This window comes from Periplaneta americana, chromosome 15 (assembly GCF_040183065.1).
Source record: "Periplaneta americana isolate PAMFEO1 chromosome 15, P.americana_PAMFEO1_priV1, whole genome shotgun sequence".
In the NCBI taxonomy this organism is placed as follows: Eukaryota; Metazoa; Arthropoda; class Insecta; order Blattodea; family Blattidae; genus Periplaneta; species Periplaneta americana.
The window spans coordinates 120219676-120237910 of NC_091131.1; the positions used below are offsets into that span (position 1 = coordinate 120219676).

The 18235-nt window shown below is 35.6% G+C and overlaps 2 protein-coding genes across 3 annotated transcripts in view; both read right to left on the minus strand.

The window, feature by feature from the left end:
* The window catches only part of LOC138715299 (solute carrier family 25 member 32), a 78161-nt gene extending 63937 nt beyond the window's left edge, over nt 1–14224 (minus strand). The window contains exon 1 of one of the 2 annotated variants that reach the window (XR_011336217.1): nt 13741–14224. Coding sequence is in view for 1 of the 2 variants with exons in the window: in XM_069848070.1 (XP_069704171.1) it covers nt 13741–13897 (157 nt within the window). In the remaining variant the exon portion in view is untranslated. The remainder of the gene's footprint in view (nt 1–13740) is intronic. The other variant, XM_069848070.1, reaches the window with a different exon arrangement.
* Nucleotides 1–18235, minus strand: part of Rpn13 (regulatory particle non-ATPase 13) — a 625061-nt gene that overhangs the window by 251473 nt on the left and 355353 nt on the right. The gene's annotated exons all lie outside the window — the stretch shown is intronic.

An 18235-nucleotide genomic window follows, 5' to 3' on the forward strand; every position in this document is an offset into this window, starting at 1 on the left:
TCAGATTTCTGTACACCTGCTACAACACTTCCCTAATAGCAAGCACCAGCTGAAGTCATACTGCAAACACAAGCTTTGTTTCCTAAATTTCCTGCTTTTTGTAACACTATAATTTCGTATTATACTGTTGTCAAATGAAACAAAGAGATGTTAAAGATTACATATAACTGAAGAAATATTTTGCAGTGTTGCCAGAATGCTTATTTTTAATTAAAACATTCCCATGTGGTCAACTACTGGGCCCTGGTCAACTACTGGTGAGGTCACCCTACTGTAAAATCAGGCACTTTTAGCTTCTGGCTAAAATAGATTAAGTTCAGAAAATTATGTAGGTACGGTACTTCAAGGTTCTAAGTATGTAGGTACATTAATTTCAGTAATAATACAATAAAATTCTTCTAAAAGTAAAACGAAAACTATTTTATATTTTTTCGATTTTAATGAGTCATGGGTAAGAGCTACTTTAAAGAAGGGCAGAAACTTTCGAGGTATCATAATTAGGTATTACATACTGTATAACAGCAATGTTTACACTGGCAGTTTTTATAATCACCTTTCAGTGTAATTAAAGTTAAAATTAGTCGTCACTAAGTTATCTCCTATAACCATTATAATACGAAGAAATTGCAGAGTATACAAAACTGAACTCACTACATTTGGTATGTGCTAGTTGTTTGTGTTCTGTACCCATTTATCTTAAAATGTGTGCAGATGTCAGTTTCTTATCAGTAGACAACCAACTGTTATTGTTTTTTGGCTTATTTAGTGATGACTTTCAAGCTGCTGACATTACACCACTAGGGGAAAATAGTGCTATAATTAAAATAATGAAATACTCGAATTTTGTGCAAGTGGTCATGACCTTTTTCGTCATGGTCATGAAGATATCTGCGGAAACTACCATAACTGTTATCATTTTATGTGCTTGAAAGTTAGAGAACATATCACGATTAAGAAAGAAATTTATCTTGATTTTGCTATATGACTTGTCCTTGAGTTTATATAAAAATAGTAGGTTACTATAGCACAGAGCAGATAATAAACATCTTCAACATGACATGGAAACATTTATGGGATCAAATCACAAATGTTCGTCTGCTGTCATGTAATACCTAACATACTGACCCCATGTCACCAGCACTATGTCTCTTTAGTGAGCTGTGAATTGATATATCCATATTACATTAAAATTGAAGCATCACCAAGAAAGTGGGCAAAGATTTAAATAGTTGGTTCTGCATATGTTCCAGATTTTCCTTTGATTTAAGAATAGTTTTAGTATTTTATTTTAGAAAAAGCTGTCTTTAATTTTATAACAAAACAGAGTCATAAATGATATTTTCCACAATGATATACAGTATATCATAGACAGCTATCTAAAGTTAACTACTGTTTGAGGGTACTTACAGGTGATGAGAGAATATTTCTGTTATCAATAGCAGCATGCTCAACTTGAGCTGAACAGACTGAGAAAGGAGGTACAAAGTTCTGTATAATAGGTCCCACAACTGACTTATCCTAGCACACATTAACCCAATAGCATCATTTGACGAGCTGTGGTCACACGAGATTTACTACACAAAAATATCTTGGTAAGACATCTTAATCAGTAAGCACATACTTTCGGCGTAACTTCTGATAAATTTTGCATAAAAATCTTGCCTAGCCTACTTATTTTTTTCTATCAATATTTTTACATCACACTGCAAACTCATCTGCAAACTGGACATTAAATGAAGTGCAGTCCGAGTGCAGGGAATTTAAATACGAGTCCATCGGGTTAATTGATAAAAGTAGCCAAACAAATGGTATGAAATCTAGAATTTTAGAAGTTCAGTATTTTTTGAGCTTGCAATATTATAGGCCAATACTTTTCAATATTATTTCCTTCTGTAATATTTCATAGTCTTGCAGTTTATTATGTTTAGCACACTGAAGTGCCATATTTTCAGCGAATTTTTACACATATTGTTAGTTTCTCAAAAATAAAATTTTATTCTCTTGTATTCGACTACGCATTTTTACCAGTCTTGTTGTACTCTATCATTATAATGAAGTATATTAAAAATATTTTGGTGATGTAGATTTTTTTACTGAAATGCATGTGCTCAGCATTCTTATATAAAAAAGGCGATTTTTATTGCATCATGTTCATCTGTCTGCTCAACTGCTACATTCTATCTGTGTACAATCTTTTCTTCTAAGCTAATTAATAAACTGTGTTCATATCTTTGAGTGATTTACCAGAAAAGTATGCATATGAAATATATACCTTTTACTGTAAAAACATATTTTTAAGCACATACAATGAAGTCGCATATAGAACAGTGATTTGCTTAAAATAACTTTGACAACTTCCTTCTTGGTTTTCTTTCTTAGTTATTAGGCTACATAAGAAATATCGGCAATGTAACATTATTAAAAGAGATCAAGACTCCTCATAAATGTATTACCTCGTTTAGGTCTTGGGATCTCAAAATTCATAATCTATCCGATATATAGTATGAGGTATCATGCCAGTGACTAAATGACAGTGTTATGGAGAAGCATAGAATCGCAAGTGATCCCTTTTGGAACATCATACACCCCAATGTACATAATTAGATCCCTTTACTCATATAACTAATGTGGGTACTAAAGTCACCAAAGCACTGATGAAGATTCAGAAAAGAAACATCTGTTTCAGTCTCCTGTGAGTGGGAGTTTTTCCTTATGTTGTCTCGTCTTACTATTTCAGGAGCTCTGAGTATCTTATAATTCTTTCCACAGAATGACTCTTCCATGATGCTCCTCCCTTTTTCCTCACCCTCTGCTTCTTTGGAGACAACCAAAAATCTAGTTCTACTAAGAGAATTGAAATCCTCAGTAAAAATTTTTCACTTTTCCATTTATTAGACACAACCGGAATTCTAGTTCTACAAGGAGAATTGAAGTCCTTCATAAAATGAAGGTTAAAATAGACGAGAAATTCAATACCTAAAATTCATACTAACTTTTTATGCATTCACAGCAAGACAAAATTTCTACACGACTGCTTTACAAATGACTAATTATTCAAGAGTATAGGCTTTTAAGAGTCAAAAGAACTTCCATCGCATTTGTCCATGTGTAAAGTTATCCAGAGTCCTTTATAATGATTGGGAGCTAGACTGCTATCATTATCCTTTCAGAGTGATGAATTCATTTTGATGTCACAGGAGACAATAATACATATTATGACATAGATTCGTTTTCCTGCTCATGTAATTCTGACAATCAAGAAGCCTTAAAAAAAAAAAACTGATATTTGTTGTCAGTAAGATTTCAGGACAGCCTCTAAGTTGGGAGGTAACTTTTTACAGGGTGTAATAGGAAGTTCAGTCTATTGCATCTTAAAAGTCACCAGGAGATGATAATATTCAATTAGTCTACAGGAAAGATTGGCTGTGACTTTCATCCTCATGCTCAAAATATTTTAATAACAGAAAAATTCGCTCTGGCACCAAGAATCAAACTCAGGACACCGAATTTTATGTGCTAGGTGCTCTATCACTGAGCTATGTCGAGGCTCAATCCACAGCAACGGATTGGACTCCTTTCCTTTGATTTTTTTTTTCCCTTTTTGGCTTACTCCATGTTCGACATATATTATATCATGCAGGAGCACACTCATATGACTTGGGCGGCTGGGAACCAACAATTCTTGTTAATTGAAACGTCATGAGTTCCAAAAGGACAGTTAAAATATGCGAAATAAGAGTTGATGTTATCAAGGAACGTCCTCAGGTTGTAACATTCTTGTAAAAGTAAATGTATTGGTAGAAAAAGGATTTCATACAAAACTGCTAATCCCTTACACAGGGTGTTGAGAATAAGATGCTTAGAAAAATATTTGGAGCTAAGAGGAATAAAGTTAAGGAGAATGGAGAAAATTACACAACAAAGAACTGCATCTATTGTATTCTTCACCTACTATAATTAGGAACATTAAATCCAGACATTTGAGATGGACAGGGCATGTAGCACATATGAGTAAATCCAGAAATGCATATAGTGTATTAGTTGAGAGACTTGAGGGAAAAAGACCTTTGGGAAGGCTGCGACATAGATGGGAGGATAATATTAAAATGGATTTGAGGGAGGTGGGATATGATGGTAGGGGCTGGATTAATTTTCTGTTGTGGTTACCGTTTATTAATAACAGAGAAAAATTCGCTCAAGCGCCGGGGATCAAAGCCAGGACTCCCAGTTCTACACACTGAGTGTTCTACCACTGTGCTACACTTAAAAGCCATTTGTAAATCCGGGTTCCTTAAAAGTCATTTGTATGTAAGAAAGTACTTTCTATAGCTCTAAATCTATCTACGGGGTTAATGATATTCCTACGTAAATATTCTGTAATGACATAATCAGGACAACGCAAAGTAAACCCATGGCTGGATGAATGCAATAAGAGGCAAGTCTATCATAGAAAATAATGGTTTGTGAGTGATAAACATACTAACATAGCCTTTAGAGCAAAGTGGATTGAATAAAATTACTTAGCCTATGCAGAATAGCACAATTGATGCCTCACTGGATATGTCATTGATGTAGGATTTAGTGGTATTTAAAACTGATAGTACCGGTAATACATTTCATTACGATTATGTTGTTTTGTTTAGTGGAAATGCAGAAAAATATAGTGTACAATTCGTTAGAATATAATGTAGAAGTTTCGGAAAATATATTGTAAAATATTTCATTTATAGGCCTATCAAAAGTTTGTTACTATAAAATTGTTCACAATATTATCCTACCGGTATTATTGTTCCAATTACTTTGTATGAAGCTTATTGCACTATTAAAGTGTATTTGGGGATTAATTAGTTTACATGCCTAAGTAACGGGAGATTATTACGCTATGGAAAGGAGCGCATATAAAATGTAAGGCAGATCCTGATAAACTATCGGCAAATGCCGCGCGAGCCGCAGAGTAGAGTCCTGCAGTACAATAATCTCCCTGTATAATGAATAACCCTTATACACACCCTTTCTCGGCTCTTAAATAACTGATGTGTTAGATGTGTATCAAAATGTGTCACAATATTATGCATCAACAATGTAAGCGTCGTATACTGGCGCTTAACCAATTGATGTGTAACTATATAATGCGATCGTTTCTATTTCGACTAAACGCAATATAGGAATATCATCTATAATAGTGCGTATAACTAACGTTTATGCACATAGTATGAATCAGTACATGAAACATTATTGTATAGTAGTTATCAAGTCCGCAAGAATTAAATATATGTCTCCCGCATTTTTCTCGGAACTAACATAATGTCGCATAGCCGGCTGATGCATGCTGCTGTCCAAATATAGGCCAGTTTTCAATTTCGAAACTGCTTGTTAGCTCTAACTACAACTTCAATATACATTTGGAGAAGTTAGCGCACAAGTAAGTTACTTCCTGTTATTTTGGAAGTGAAAATCGTTGAATTTAAATTATAAGAGATTTTTGTGAAGCTGGAGTTGAAAATATAAAGATTTTAACTTATAGCAATATATTTGAAGGAAGAAAAATGGTTGAAAAATGTAGTAAATTGCGTTTGAAATGAGAGGTGCGTCGCAACAGCGATGAATATGTCTTGTTTCTAGTGAAAAAAAGGAAACGTAGAAATATAAAACATACAATACAATGTTATGTCAAATTATGCATAATTTGTATTAATGAAAAACACTAGAAATAGTAAAAAAGAAGAAAAAATAACGAAATAAAAAACCCGCTTTCATAATGTGACTTCGTTTTTTTATATCCGCTATTACAGTAACTTATCTCGTCACAGACGTACGTCACTAAAAACACCAGCCTTTTTCAGCACTTGAAAATCCCCAAACTCAATCGCTGTCATCCAAATATTCTTGTACACTGCCATGATAGAGGACTTTGACGTCTACTAAGCTAAACTTGAGTATATACAAGACAGATCAAAAAGTCTAAACTAACCAAACTTAACCTGTCATAAATACGTATAAGTATACAAGGCATACGAGAAGCCTACACCAAAGCCATCTAATTTAAGGTAACAAAACAACATAAATTCCAGTTTTACACTGGCACTGCTCCCCCCCAAACTTTTCTCAAATCTTTTTTTTTTCTATTAACGTTAGAAAATATTGAATTCAAAAGATATTTTTGCTTTTGTTTATGATTAAGTTTGTGTGCTTAAATTGCTTCAGATCATGTGTATAATGTATAAGAATTTCTATAACTCATTTGAGGAATGGAAGCACTGTAATATTTCTTTTGTAACAGCCTGTACTCATGTGTTAGAAGTCAGCAGGTGTTCAGGCCTACAATTGGAGAAATATGAATAACTTACTGCACAAAAATGCAGAAAAAAAGAAAAGTGATCCCAGTATAATGTGTAAACTTAAAGACGAGATTAAATAAAATAGAGTTTACATTTCATATGATATCTTCAAGAAGGTAAACTTCATATGAAAGAGTTTCTGTTAGCACTGTTACGTAGTTTTATTGATGTTTGCATGTGATTCAGTACGAGGCAGAAAAAGAGGGAGATTGTTTTAAGTTATGCCCTTTTATAATTTGTAGTAGACCTTCAGTTCAAGCCCTATACAACTCGGTCTGAAACAATGCGGAAATGGATGTAACAGTGTAAGAAACATGCCCCCGAAAATACCTTTATTAAATGATCATATTCCGATATACTATACCACGGTCAAGTTATAAAGGAGGAGGAGGAAAAGGATGTCCCCCATAACTCCGTTATATGGGGATTCTATGGTTTTGCTTTGCCCCCCCCCCCCCTCTCAAGGAAAGGGTTCTCTCTCCGCCTATGAGTTAAGGCCTAGTTTTCATTTGTAGAGTTAGTAACAGAGTAAACTAGAATACTTTTTAGCCGAACTATTCTACTCTACCGAATTTGGTAGACTACCCGTTCACATGCAAAAGGAAAATATGGAATAGTAGAGTCATACAGTGCAAATTTTAAATCACAAAACTGAACATCAGCCGTCATCATTTTGCTGTAAGGAAGTCTTTGAAAATTATTGCTGAAATTTGCTTAGGGAAGAGACTTCAGCTCTTGAGGAACAAGAGAATAGAACAAAGAAAATAAAGCTCAAAAGAGTGCACAATCATGGAGCATCTGCCCTTCTTCTGGGGGAACTTGCTGAAGAGGACATACAGAAGCATAAATTGTGTTTGAGGATGACCCCGGAAAACTATGAGACACTCCTGGAGATGATCACTTGAAAAATTGTCTCCAACTCAGACCACTTAAATTTTTAAGGTGGGACTAAACTGAGAAATAGGTAGGCCTATATATGGCCTAAAAATGCGATTTTTGGATTTTTACACTGTATTCTACATATTGTTGTGAATCATTTCATCAAGTTTCATTTGCATAGGCCTATTTCGCTTCTAACAGGTGTTTTTGTCGCCATTTTTAAAATCGTGCACTACCTATTTAAATGCCACAATGGGTCATGCCTACTCCCTCTGCAAGGCTTCTCCTCTCTTTATTTCAAAATTACTGTGGCTTTCCTCATTTTTTCTGACGCGCGCACGCACACCCCCCCCACACACACACACACACACAGTATATATGTGTCTCCAACTAATAGTTTTTCAGGATGTATACAGAATGCATTTAAACTTTGGTGTCAATATTCTCGGTTTAACTTAAATGTTTTCTACACATTCACTTTTTCAAAATCTATCAAGGCCTACGCCCACATTTACTGACATGTTGTTCTAAAATTATTTCTGCTGTTTCAGTGTATTCCAATATTTGATAATTATATTGGTATTCAATATTGTGTAGAGTAAAGTATGATTGGGTATAAAAATGCTTAATTCCCTAGTAGGCTATGCATGATTTTTTTTTTTTTAATTTAGAAATGATTAAATTAAATAATTTTTCATTCAAAACATAATTGAGGCACTCAGAAGCAAAGTAATATAAGTGACATTTTTTTTAAAAGTGAGATAAGTATATATTCTAAATCTTTAACGTCACTTCTGTTCAGAGAAAAAGTAATATAAGTGCAGTTCCAGTCAGTGCTGCTCCATGGTGGCCTTACACTTGTATTACAATGCATACAGAGTTTTGATTGAGAGGCAAACTAATGTTCGCGCAACTTATCTGAGCACCTAAAAGAGCAGGACGCGGGCTGTAGCGTGGTTGCTTGTAGCGGTAGCGGGGCTAGAGAGGGAAGGATGTTCTACGAGGCAGGTAAAATACATTTGCTTGCTTAGTGTGATCTGTACTTACAGTAATTTTGCGTTCTGTGAAGACATATTTATGCAATGGCAGGTAGTAATACGAGATGCAACAAGATTATACGTGCCTTCTATACTCGAGATTGCCGGTTCGATCCCGGCCGAGGTCGATGGCATTTAAGTGTGTGTAAATGCGACAAGCTCATGTCATAGATTTACTGGCATGTAAAAGGACTCCTACGGGACAAAATTCCGGCACACCGGCGACGCTGATATAACCTCTGCAGTTGCGAGCGTCGTTAAATAAACCATAATTTAAATTTAATATAGCATACACAGTAAGGAGAGGGAGATAATAAGGTCAGTGGTTGTTTGTTGCGATCAAGAGGCAAAAGAGAAATGTCTTACTTACGACTTTTAAGAAACCCGGAGGTTCATTGCCGCCCTCACATAAGCCCGCCATCGGTCCATATCCTGAGCAAGATTAATCCAGTCTCTACAGTAATCATATCCCACTTCCTTCAAATCCATTTTAATATTATCCTCCCATCAATGTCTCGGCCTCCCCAAAGGTCTTTTCCCTCCAGCATCCCACTAACACTCTATATGCATTTCTGGATTCGCCCATACGTGCTATGTGTCCTGCTCATCTTAAAAGTTTGGATTTAATGTTTCTAATTATGTCAGGTGAAGAATAAAATGCGTCCACTTCTGCGTTGTGTAACTTTCTCTACTCTCCTGTAACTTCACTCCTGTTAGCCCCAAATATTTTCCTAAGCACCTTATTCTCAAACGCCCTTAACCTCTGTTTCTCTCTCAAAGTGAGAGTCCAAGTTGCACAACCCTACAGAACAACCGATACTGTTTTATAAATTCTGACTTTCAGCTTTCTTGAGAGCTGACTGGATGACAAAATCTTCTCAACCTAATAATAGCAGGCATTTCCCCTATTTATTCTGCTTTTAATTTCCTCCGAGTGTCATTTACATTTGTTACTGTTGCTCTACTATGTTCTAGTCACGAGACATAATCATATACAGTACTTTGTCTTTTCGGGATTTATTTGGAAATGTATCTCTTTACTTGCTTCAAGTGTTTTCCCTAATAATTTATGGATATTATAATACGTCTAGACGACACCAGCAGTGATGACTATGATGATGATGATGACGATGATGATAATGAAGAAGGGAAGAGGAGGAGGAAGAAGAAGAAGAATATTGATAATGACTGTATGTGAAAGTGAACTTTTTGGAAACCCAAAAACACAGACCTGTGCTTCTAGTTAAAGACTTCATGCATCACTTACCATCAGTAGCTGACGGCCAGATACGAATATTGTAATAATTGGAATTGTGATCATACTGTATAGCACACAGAAGAAAAATGTAATTTATTTATATATGTTTGTTATTTTGTGAAACCATATACTTTCACCTACCATATCCAATGGAATGCACTGAAATTAAATACCGAATGATGTTTTTGTAACTGTATGTACAACTGCTGCAGCGACGGTCAGGAGCCAGCAGATAGCCACGGGGCAGCGAGAGAGCACTAGGGAACCCAGGTGCCTAGATAAGTTGCGCGGACAATAATACAAGTGCGTTGTTTACATATTGTTGTTGCGTTTCTTCTGTGTATGACTAATTCATTTGCCATAATGGAGAGAGGTAAGATTACATATTCGAAACATCTTCGTGGAAGGCCTTCACACATTGAGCTGGACCAACTATACAGTGATCCAATAAGGATAACTTTTGCTATGTGGAGCAACTTGCAATAGCTAATGAAATTCATCCCACTCATACACCACTCTTTCTTTGATGACCTGAAGCATTAGGATGGGCCTATAATAAGGACTGCAGGACGTGGAAAAGTGCGTGGAAGAGGAAGTTGAAGGAATATTCGCGGTAGGAACACTACAATGCACTTCATGACAGAAACATAGATGTTTCAGCAGAGAGAGATGTGACTTCATTAGATGAGGCTAGTGACGCAATGAACAGCGACTAAGGCTGAATTTCGCTTAAAATTTTAAATTTTCTTACCCCTCTTCTTTCGGAGTACCAAAAACCACATCAACTGTTGCCCTATAATTTGAATATAATATTCAACCAATCAGACACTATGTATTAAAAAAGGATATAAAAATACATTTAAAATTGCAAGCCTCATCCAGATCTCAGATGTTCTTCAAACTGTCAGATAATATCCTATGTAATTTCTATAAAATAAACAAAGAAGAAATACCAGTCTATATCACAGACACACTCATTGCTAAAACTCCAGTTGTAAATGAAATTCCTCCATGAAAATGGATAATTCCAGAACAAAGCCTACAAATTCCACAAAATCATTTCAAAAATGATCCTCCATACATTCTTAAGTTAGATGCCATGGAACTACTCTGCAGCACATATAAGGATTACCTTCAAATTTATACAGATGAATCTCTAAACCCTGATGATGGAACACCAGGAGCAGGGTATTACATTCCAAAATATCAAGAAAGTTACTTCATACCATGTTCAGCCTCCTCCAGTCCTGACACTGAATTGCTAGCTATTGATGCTGCTCTTTAGTGTGTTACTCAAATTTCTGAAAGATCTATTTGATTACTTACCGACTCCAAGGGGGCTATATATTTAATATAATCAAATATGTACCACACCTATACACACATAGAATTATTCCAATTCAGAAACAACTAAGTGAACTAAAAAAACTCCAAAAGAAAATAAAATTTCAATGGATACCTAGTCATTGTGGTCTACCTGGAAACGAGAAAGTCGATAACGTTGTGAAACAGGCAACATATTTGAAACCAAGACTTCAAGTGATATCTCTATCCAATGCCTTTGTTCAGTAAAGTTTCATTTTATAAACTTATGGATAAACAATTGGCTCTCTTCTGACAAAGAAAAATTTTACAGTCTGTTAAAAAGAAACCGAATGACCTGGAAATGTACAAAAACTTGCCCAGACATGTTCAAACATTTTTAACAAGAGTCAGAACAGATCACATTGTCACATAATTGTGCCTACATCGATTTCACCTTTCTGATACTCCTACTTGTCTGTGGTGTAATAATCATGATGAAGATCTGGAATACATTCTTCTATACTGTCCATCCATAAACCACAAAAGAAGTAAATTAAAATCATCAGTATCGGTTGCAGTATATATTCACTACACCCCACCTCTCGCTACTAGCAACAGGAGTCTATAATGAAGACCGATCAAAATACCCCTAATTTACTATGAAAAAGGAGAACTGAAAATACTACAGTGGACTATCGTTGACTTTATGTTGTCTGCAAAGAACTGGATACATTAAGAAGTTTGACTGATTGATTCTTTCGGTTATAAAGACACATTTTTTGTTATAATATAATAATAAGAAAGCTCAAGTGCTGTTAAGACAGAAATGTTTCAATGTTGTAAGCAATGTCCTTGTTCTTGTTTTAAATAATATAAAAATACTGAAAACCCTTGCACTTATATTACTTTTCCACAAAAATATTTTCGTGGCAAAATAATACAAGTGACTTTAGGACCCTATTTTACCTAAACTGTTTTAGAATAGATAATTTATATTTAGAAGTTAAAAAATATAGGTACCAACATATAGGCCTACAACTGTAAATTTACAGCAACATAGTCCTGTAACAGATTTTTTAATTTCAGTTTCAACTTCAAAGTCACTTATCTCAAAACTTACTAAATGTCACTTGTATCACTTTGCTTCTGAGTGCCTCAATTAAGAGCCTGAGCAAACTAACTTAAATGCCAATTATGTTAATACCATGCCATAAGCTACCTTGAGAAAAAAAAATACCGGTATTAAAAAATTTGTGAAATTAGCTATAGCACAAGATAGGAAGAGCTTCCGAACAGGGGCAGTGGCATTTCCCGTAAGGTTAGAGCCCAGTTTAGGTGTGTATGTATTAATCGGAAAAAATGTCACATAAACATGCGTCCTATTCTCAATAATTTCTAGCCCCTAATTTTCGATTAATATACACACACCTAAACTGGGCTCTATCCTTAGAGGAAATGCCACTGCCCCTGTCCGGAAGCGCGCCCGATAGGAATTAGCCTATACTGATATAATATCAACATAAAATTAATATGAATAATTAATAATGCTGATATTACTTACACTACAGCTTTGAAGTTTGCATGTATGTACCAAATAATGCTCAGAAGTAGTATGCAAAAAAATAATTCATGTAGCCTACCTATTTTTTATAGTTTAGGAATTACCAAAATTCAATTCAGCTCCCCCATATAAAACACATGGTATCTTCATAAATAGTACACTCGACTATGACAAACTATTTTCATTAATATAGTGCCGGTAGAGTAGAGTAAAAATCAGTGGTGGAAGGTGAGTGGTAACTATCCCCCTGTGCAATCTTACTCTACTCTACCAATAACTTCTCACATAATACTACACACCTAATTTAACGTAGGCTAATCTCTTACATAATACTACACACCTAATCTAATCTAACAATACACACCTAATCTTTTTGTTTAAATGTGTACGTCCTGCTACACCAAGTAGGGAGCCACCTAGTGATTGAAGCAGGAAGCATGTCATGTATGGCGATTTATTAGAATCAATAGGCCTACTCATTTTTACATTTTGCACCTGAAGTACGTTTTATGCAATAATCAATACATTAATGTAGGCCTAATGAACATCCCATATTTAGTGCAATAAGAAGTTAAATGTGTTACGGCAGTGAAAATTTGGTTTACACTGGCGCTAACATATTGAACTTTCATTGAAAACAACTGAAAGTGTATAAGCGGGGTATGAAGGTAAGTAGGTACCTATTCGCTAATTTAGCCATAAATTTTCCTGTAAGCTTATCTGAAAATTGTACTGGACTAATTATTTTAAGATACAATATTGTCTAGCTTCCATAAGATGCATTACCTCTCATAAAAGTCTCCTTTAAACTACATAAGCATTACATAAACAATCTTCTGCTCAAGCATAAAATTGTGACTTTCGGCATCACTGAAAGGACATATTTGTAATCCAAATTTCCCATGCAAATTAGTTTAAGTCTGGTGAGAAAGGGACTTTTCCTTGGAGAATTGACCTTTTCAGTGCTATTTTGAAAGATAATCAATCTAATGAAGAAAATTGTTCTAAGAATCTGAATTAATTTCTGTCCTAAAATATCGTAACAATGTAATGTAAGGACTTCGCTCAAAGTTTACGAGTCAAAATAACATCGTAACTTATAAAGCTACTGAATGACAGTTAATAAAACATCGTACATTTACACAGCCTACCAAATATATTGTTTGATTTCTCTCTCAAACCTGTTACTGTTATAACTTATGGGTTACTTACTAAGGAAAATAAAATATAACCTAACTTATAAAATAAATTTTGTAAGGCTTATAATTTAAGAGCGAAAATTTATGATCAAGCCTATCCAATACAATTTTTTCTTACATAATTATTTCACTACGTTTGTGACCAACGTGAGTTGTTACATACCTGCAAACCTAATTTTGATGAGATCCAAGGGATGCAAAATAAGAGTTGACGCTACGCCTCCTGATATACCCGCAACCAAGTGCTCGTACTTTACATGGCTCAAAACGTTAATTTTTCGACTTGGAGATGCACCTCCCGTCGTTTTCATTGTCGTCATTTCGTATCCAGAATTATATTGTTTAGATTTGTAATGAGCAACTGAATCATTTTGTTGTATTTGGCTCGGTATTTCTTTGACCTCCAGCTGTATTTCTCACTCACTAATATACGATGTACAAGAATATACTTTCCAACACAGTGTTAATTATTAGGCTTACGCAATTACTAACTTGCCTTACACAGCCATTAAACGAAAACGAACAACCATATTCTTTAGAGATGTGCGCGAATGAACACCACTGCACCAGGGTCGCGAAAGTCGATTTCTTCGATTCATTGGGAGAGTCGAATCGTTTGCGAAGAGTCGACTACTAGCATTTAGCCCGCATAGTATAAAAATATTATAATAGTAGCACAGTCTACTATATAGTCACGAAGCTTGAGTTTTGAGGATGCTAGAAACAATAGACTGTACTATTTTGCATTGCCTGCAGTGTTGCCAACACATAAATTGTATTCCCGTCAGTATAACACCTAGAGGGGCGGCCGGGTAGCTCAGTTGGTAGAGCAGCTGGCTACGGACTGGAAGGTCCGGGGTTCGATCCCAGGTGGTGACAGGATTTTTTCTCGTTGCCAAACTTTCAGAACGGCCCCGAGGTTCACTCAGCCTCTTATAAAATTGAGTACCGGGTCTTTCCCGGGGGTAAAAGGCGGTCAGAGCGTGGTGCCGACCACACCACCTCATTCTAGTGCCGAGGTCATGGAAAGCATGAGGCTCTACCTCCATGCCCCCCAAGTGCCTTCATGGCAAGTTACGGGGATACCTTTACCTTTATAACACCTAGAAATCCGTCAGAATCCGTCAAAATTAAAAATATAACACCCAATATATATATATATATATATAAAGCAAATTTTAACACAACTTACTTACAAATCCTGATTAAAATAGGCTAATAATTCGTCAACATCTTACTTGATTGCGAGGAAATCTGAAACAGGGGATTTTAAACATAGTATGGAACAGGCAGGGCTGTTCAAATAAAAAGCAAAATGTTCCAAAAATTAAACAATTAAAAATGACAACAGCTAAAAATGTCAAAAGACGATGTAAATCGTAATTTCCGCCAGAAAATCCGTCACCCGTCAAAGCCATTTTTTTCCCATTTTTGACGGAATTTCCGTCCAGTTGGCAACACTGATTGCCTGTAATGAGGCGGTATTAGCGATCCTAGTGGTGAGCAACTATCTAATGTTTGCATATTTACTACGTATTGAGCTTCGCGACTGTATATACTAGACTGTGATAGTAGTCACAGTCTAATATATAGCACAGACTGTGGTATATAGTCATGAAGCTTGAGTTGATGAGGGTACTAGGAACAATAGACTATGCCGGTACTATTTCGCATTGGCTGTAATGAGGCGATAGTAGCGATCCTAATGGTTAGCAACTATCTATGGATGAATATTGACCTTCGTGATTATATATAGCTACTAGTTGTGGTAAAGGTCATCTACATCAGCAGAGTTTTTCTTAAGCAATTTAAGTAATAAACTGCACAAATTGGCACCAAAATTCTAAGATGCTGTTACGAGTTAATTTTTTATATCAATTTTGCATAATTATACTACCCTTGTTTACATTACTTGTACTTTTCTGTTTATTGTAAGTGTGTAACTTATACAATGCAAATTTCCATTAATATAAGGCTATTGCTTTCACTTAGTATCTGTTGTTGTCTTTGAACTTTTATTATTGCACATATTGGTTTATTACTGCACAAATTGTGTTTGACTGCACGCTAAAAAAAAAAAAAAACTCTGTACACCAGTGGTACTCACTAGAAATCACGAGAGAGCCGAATATAAGAAACAGTATTTGTCGGAGAGCCGCGCCAAATTTCACAGTACTCAAACTTGGTAACACGCAGCCTTATTACATTTATGGATAAACACATTAATTACTGATTACTGTCATTGATTTTTATATTAATAGTTGACTTTTTATTATCATTATTATTATTATTATTATTATTATTATTATTATTATTATTACATAATTTTAAGGTAACTTGCAGTTGTGTAGATTACTCCTTGTGAAGTTGAAGGTCGAACTCTGCTACTCTCTTGCACAATTTTGTCAATACGAGCTGGTTGATTTGTGACAGATTTTCAAGTTCACATTAGTGAGACGAAATCTATGTTTACTCTTGATGAACTTTATCTTGAAAGTTATTTCACAAATAGGTATATGTTGATCCAAAAAGAGACAAAATTTTATATGCACACGACACCAAGTTTTCGAACTATGTTTCTAAAACTGTATTCCAAAACTCTAAACTTGCGGATCGAGGAGACGGCCTCCAGATATGGAGGGTAGCTGTGAATATATTGAAGCAGTCGCGGACAGCCGATGAGGGGTGGACCTCCAGCTTGGGGGTTGGGCGAAGGGCTAACAACCCATCACTGTAAAAAAAACAGCTTGTTACGAAACCTTCAAATAAGCCTCGGAATGGAACTGATTCTCTGGCACGACCAATGGGCAGGACATGTAGCACATATGGGCAAATCCAGAAATGTATATAGTGTGTTAGTTGGGAGGCCGGAAGGAAAAAGACCTTTGGGTAGGCCGAAACGTAGATGGGAAGATAATATTAAAATGGATTTGAGGGAGGTGGTATATGATGATAGACACTGGATTGATCTTGCTCAGGATAGGGACCTATGGCGGGCTTATGTGAGGGCGGCAATGAACCTTCGGGTTCCTTAAAAGCCAGTAAGTATTCCAAAACTCTAAAACTGAATTTGTTTTTCGTTTTTCTTGAAAAATACCTTCTAGTTCTGAATCCTGCTGGACATCAATAAGTTCATTTTTGAGATTTCTAATCTCAGGACCAAAAATTGACAACCCAGTTACATCTGCTGTCATTTTTAACGTTTTTAGTTTTTCTGCTCTCAATTTAAAATCTTTAGGATACTTAGCGTCAAAATTTGAATGCACGGTATTACAATGCCTATTAAAATTAAATCGTTTATAACCTTGACCTATGTCACGACATAATACACATAGCACTGCCTCCCTTTTTAGCAGATATGAAGAAAAAATCATGCTCCCAACTATCTTGAAAAACTCTTCTTTCATCTTCCAGTTTTCTTTTTCTTCCTTTAAAAAAAACACCAGCCATTATTAAACACTGCACTACAATAAACTTACCACTATCAATTAACTGTTCAACTGAATAGGAGTATAATAGTAAAGGCTAATTCATAATAAAAAGGGAATAGAAACGAGAACGAGAATGGAAATAATGTTAAATACATTTATTTTAACAATATTTCCGTTCTCGTTGTCGTTTCCGTTCCCAGCTCTTTGTGAATCAGTCTTAACTGAATATTCAGTCGCTTGTTTATAGAAACTAAGAAAAATGTATATTTCATTTTGAACAAATTCAAACAGTCTGCCAAACAAACATACATCTCATCAAAACCAATAAGGCTGAATATAGAAATTTAATACATTGCTTTACTGAACACGTGTACTACTGCACTGCACTGCTAGGAATGATACAGGAATATCTAAAGTTTTGTAGAATTTCAATAAAGATATATTTATACTTAGAATTTAGATGTAAATGTAATGAAAGTAAATTATTCGAAGAGCCACAATAAATGTCCTAGAGAGTTGCATGTGGCCCGCAGGCCTCGTAAGGAGTACCACTGGTCATGTATGCATGCAATTTGGGGAGGATATTGAAAGTCGCAAATTGAAAATGCATGTTCAAATTAAGACGCATGTAGGTTTTATGTCTACATGATGTGCCATGTTGAACGTCATCTTCTCTACCTATATATACCGGTATTTATTTTATTAATTAATATTAAATATCAGTCCAATACTTAGGCCTAGGTACTTAATTCTCAAAATTATGGTTAAACACTCCATAGGCACTCTTATTTGCGATAATCTTCAATAAAGCTAATTGCACTTGCCATCATTTTTAACTTAGTCCCAGTTCACACGAGCAGAATGTCTGCGGAACGTAGCTGCACCTTTTTCTATGGCACACTAATTTAAATGCAGCAGTTCACATAGGACGGAGAGTTTCCACATGTCAGCCCATCGCCCATAGCGGAATGGAAACTGCACAGTGACCGCAAGTTTGCTGTAGGCTATTTTTTTATATTGCATCAATCCCATGAGCGAATGCAGCAGTTTGGCGGCGAGCATCCAGAGGACATATCTTGACTTTTATGAGGGCTGAACCCAATACACTTAGGCATGCTTTGGCTCTTTGTATGTCTATATAACCTATGCGAGGATTGTCCAAATCCGACAGGTGCCTGAGTGACATTCGTTAATCCGATGCTGACAGGTGGGTCATCCTCCCACAGC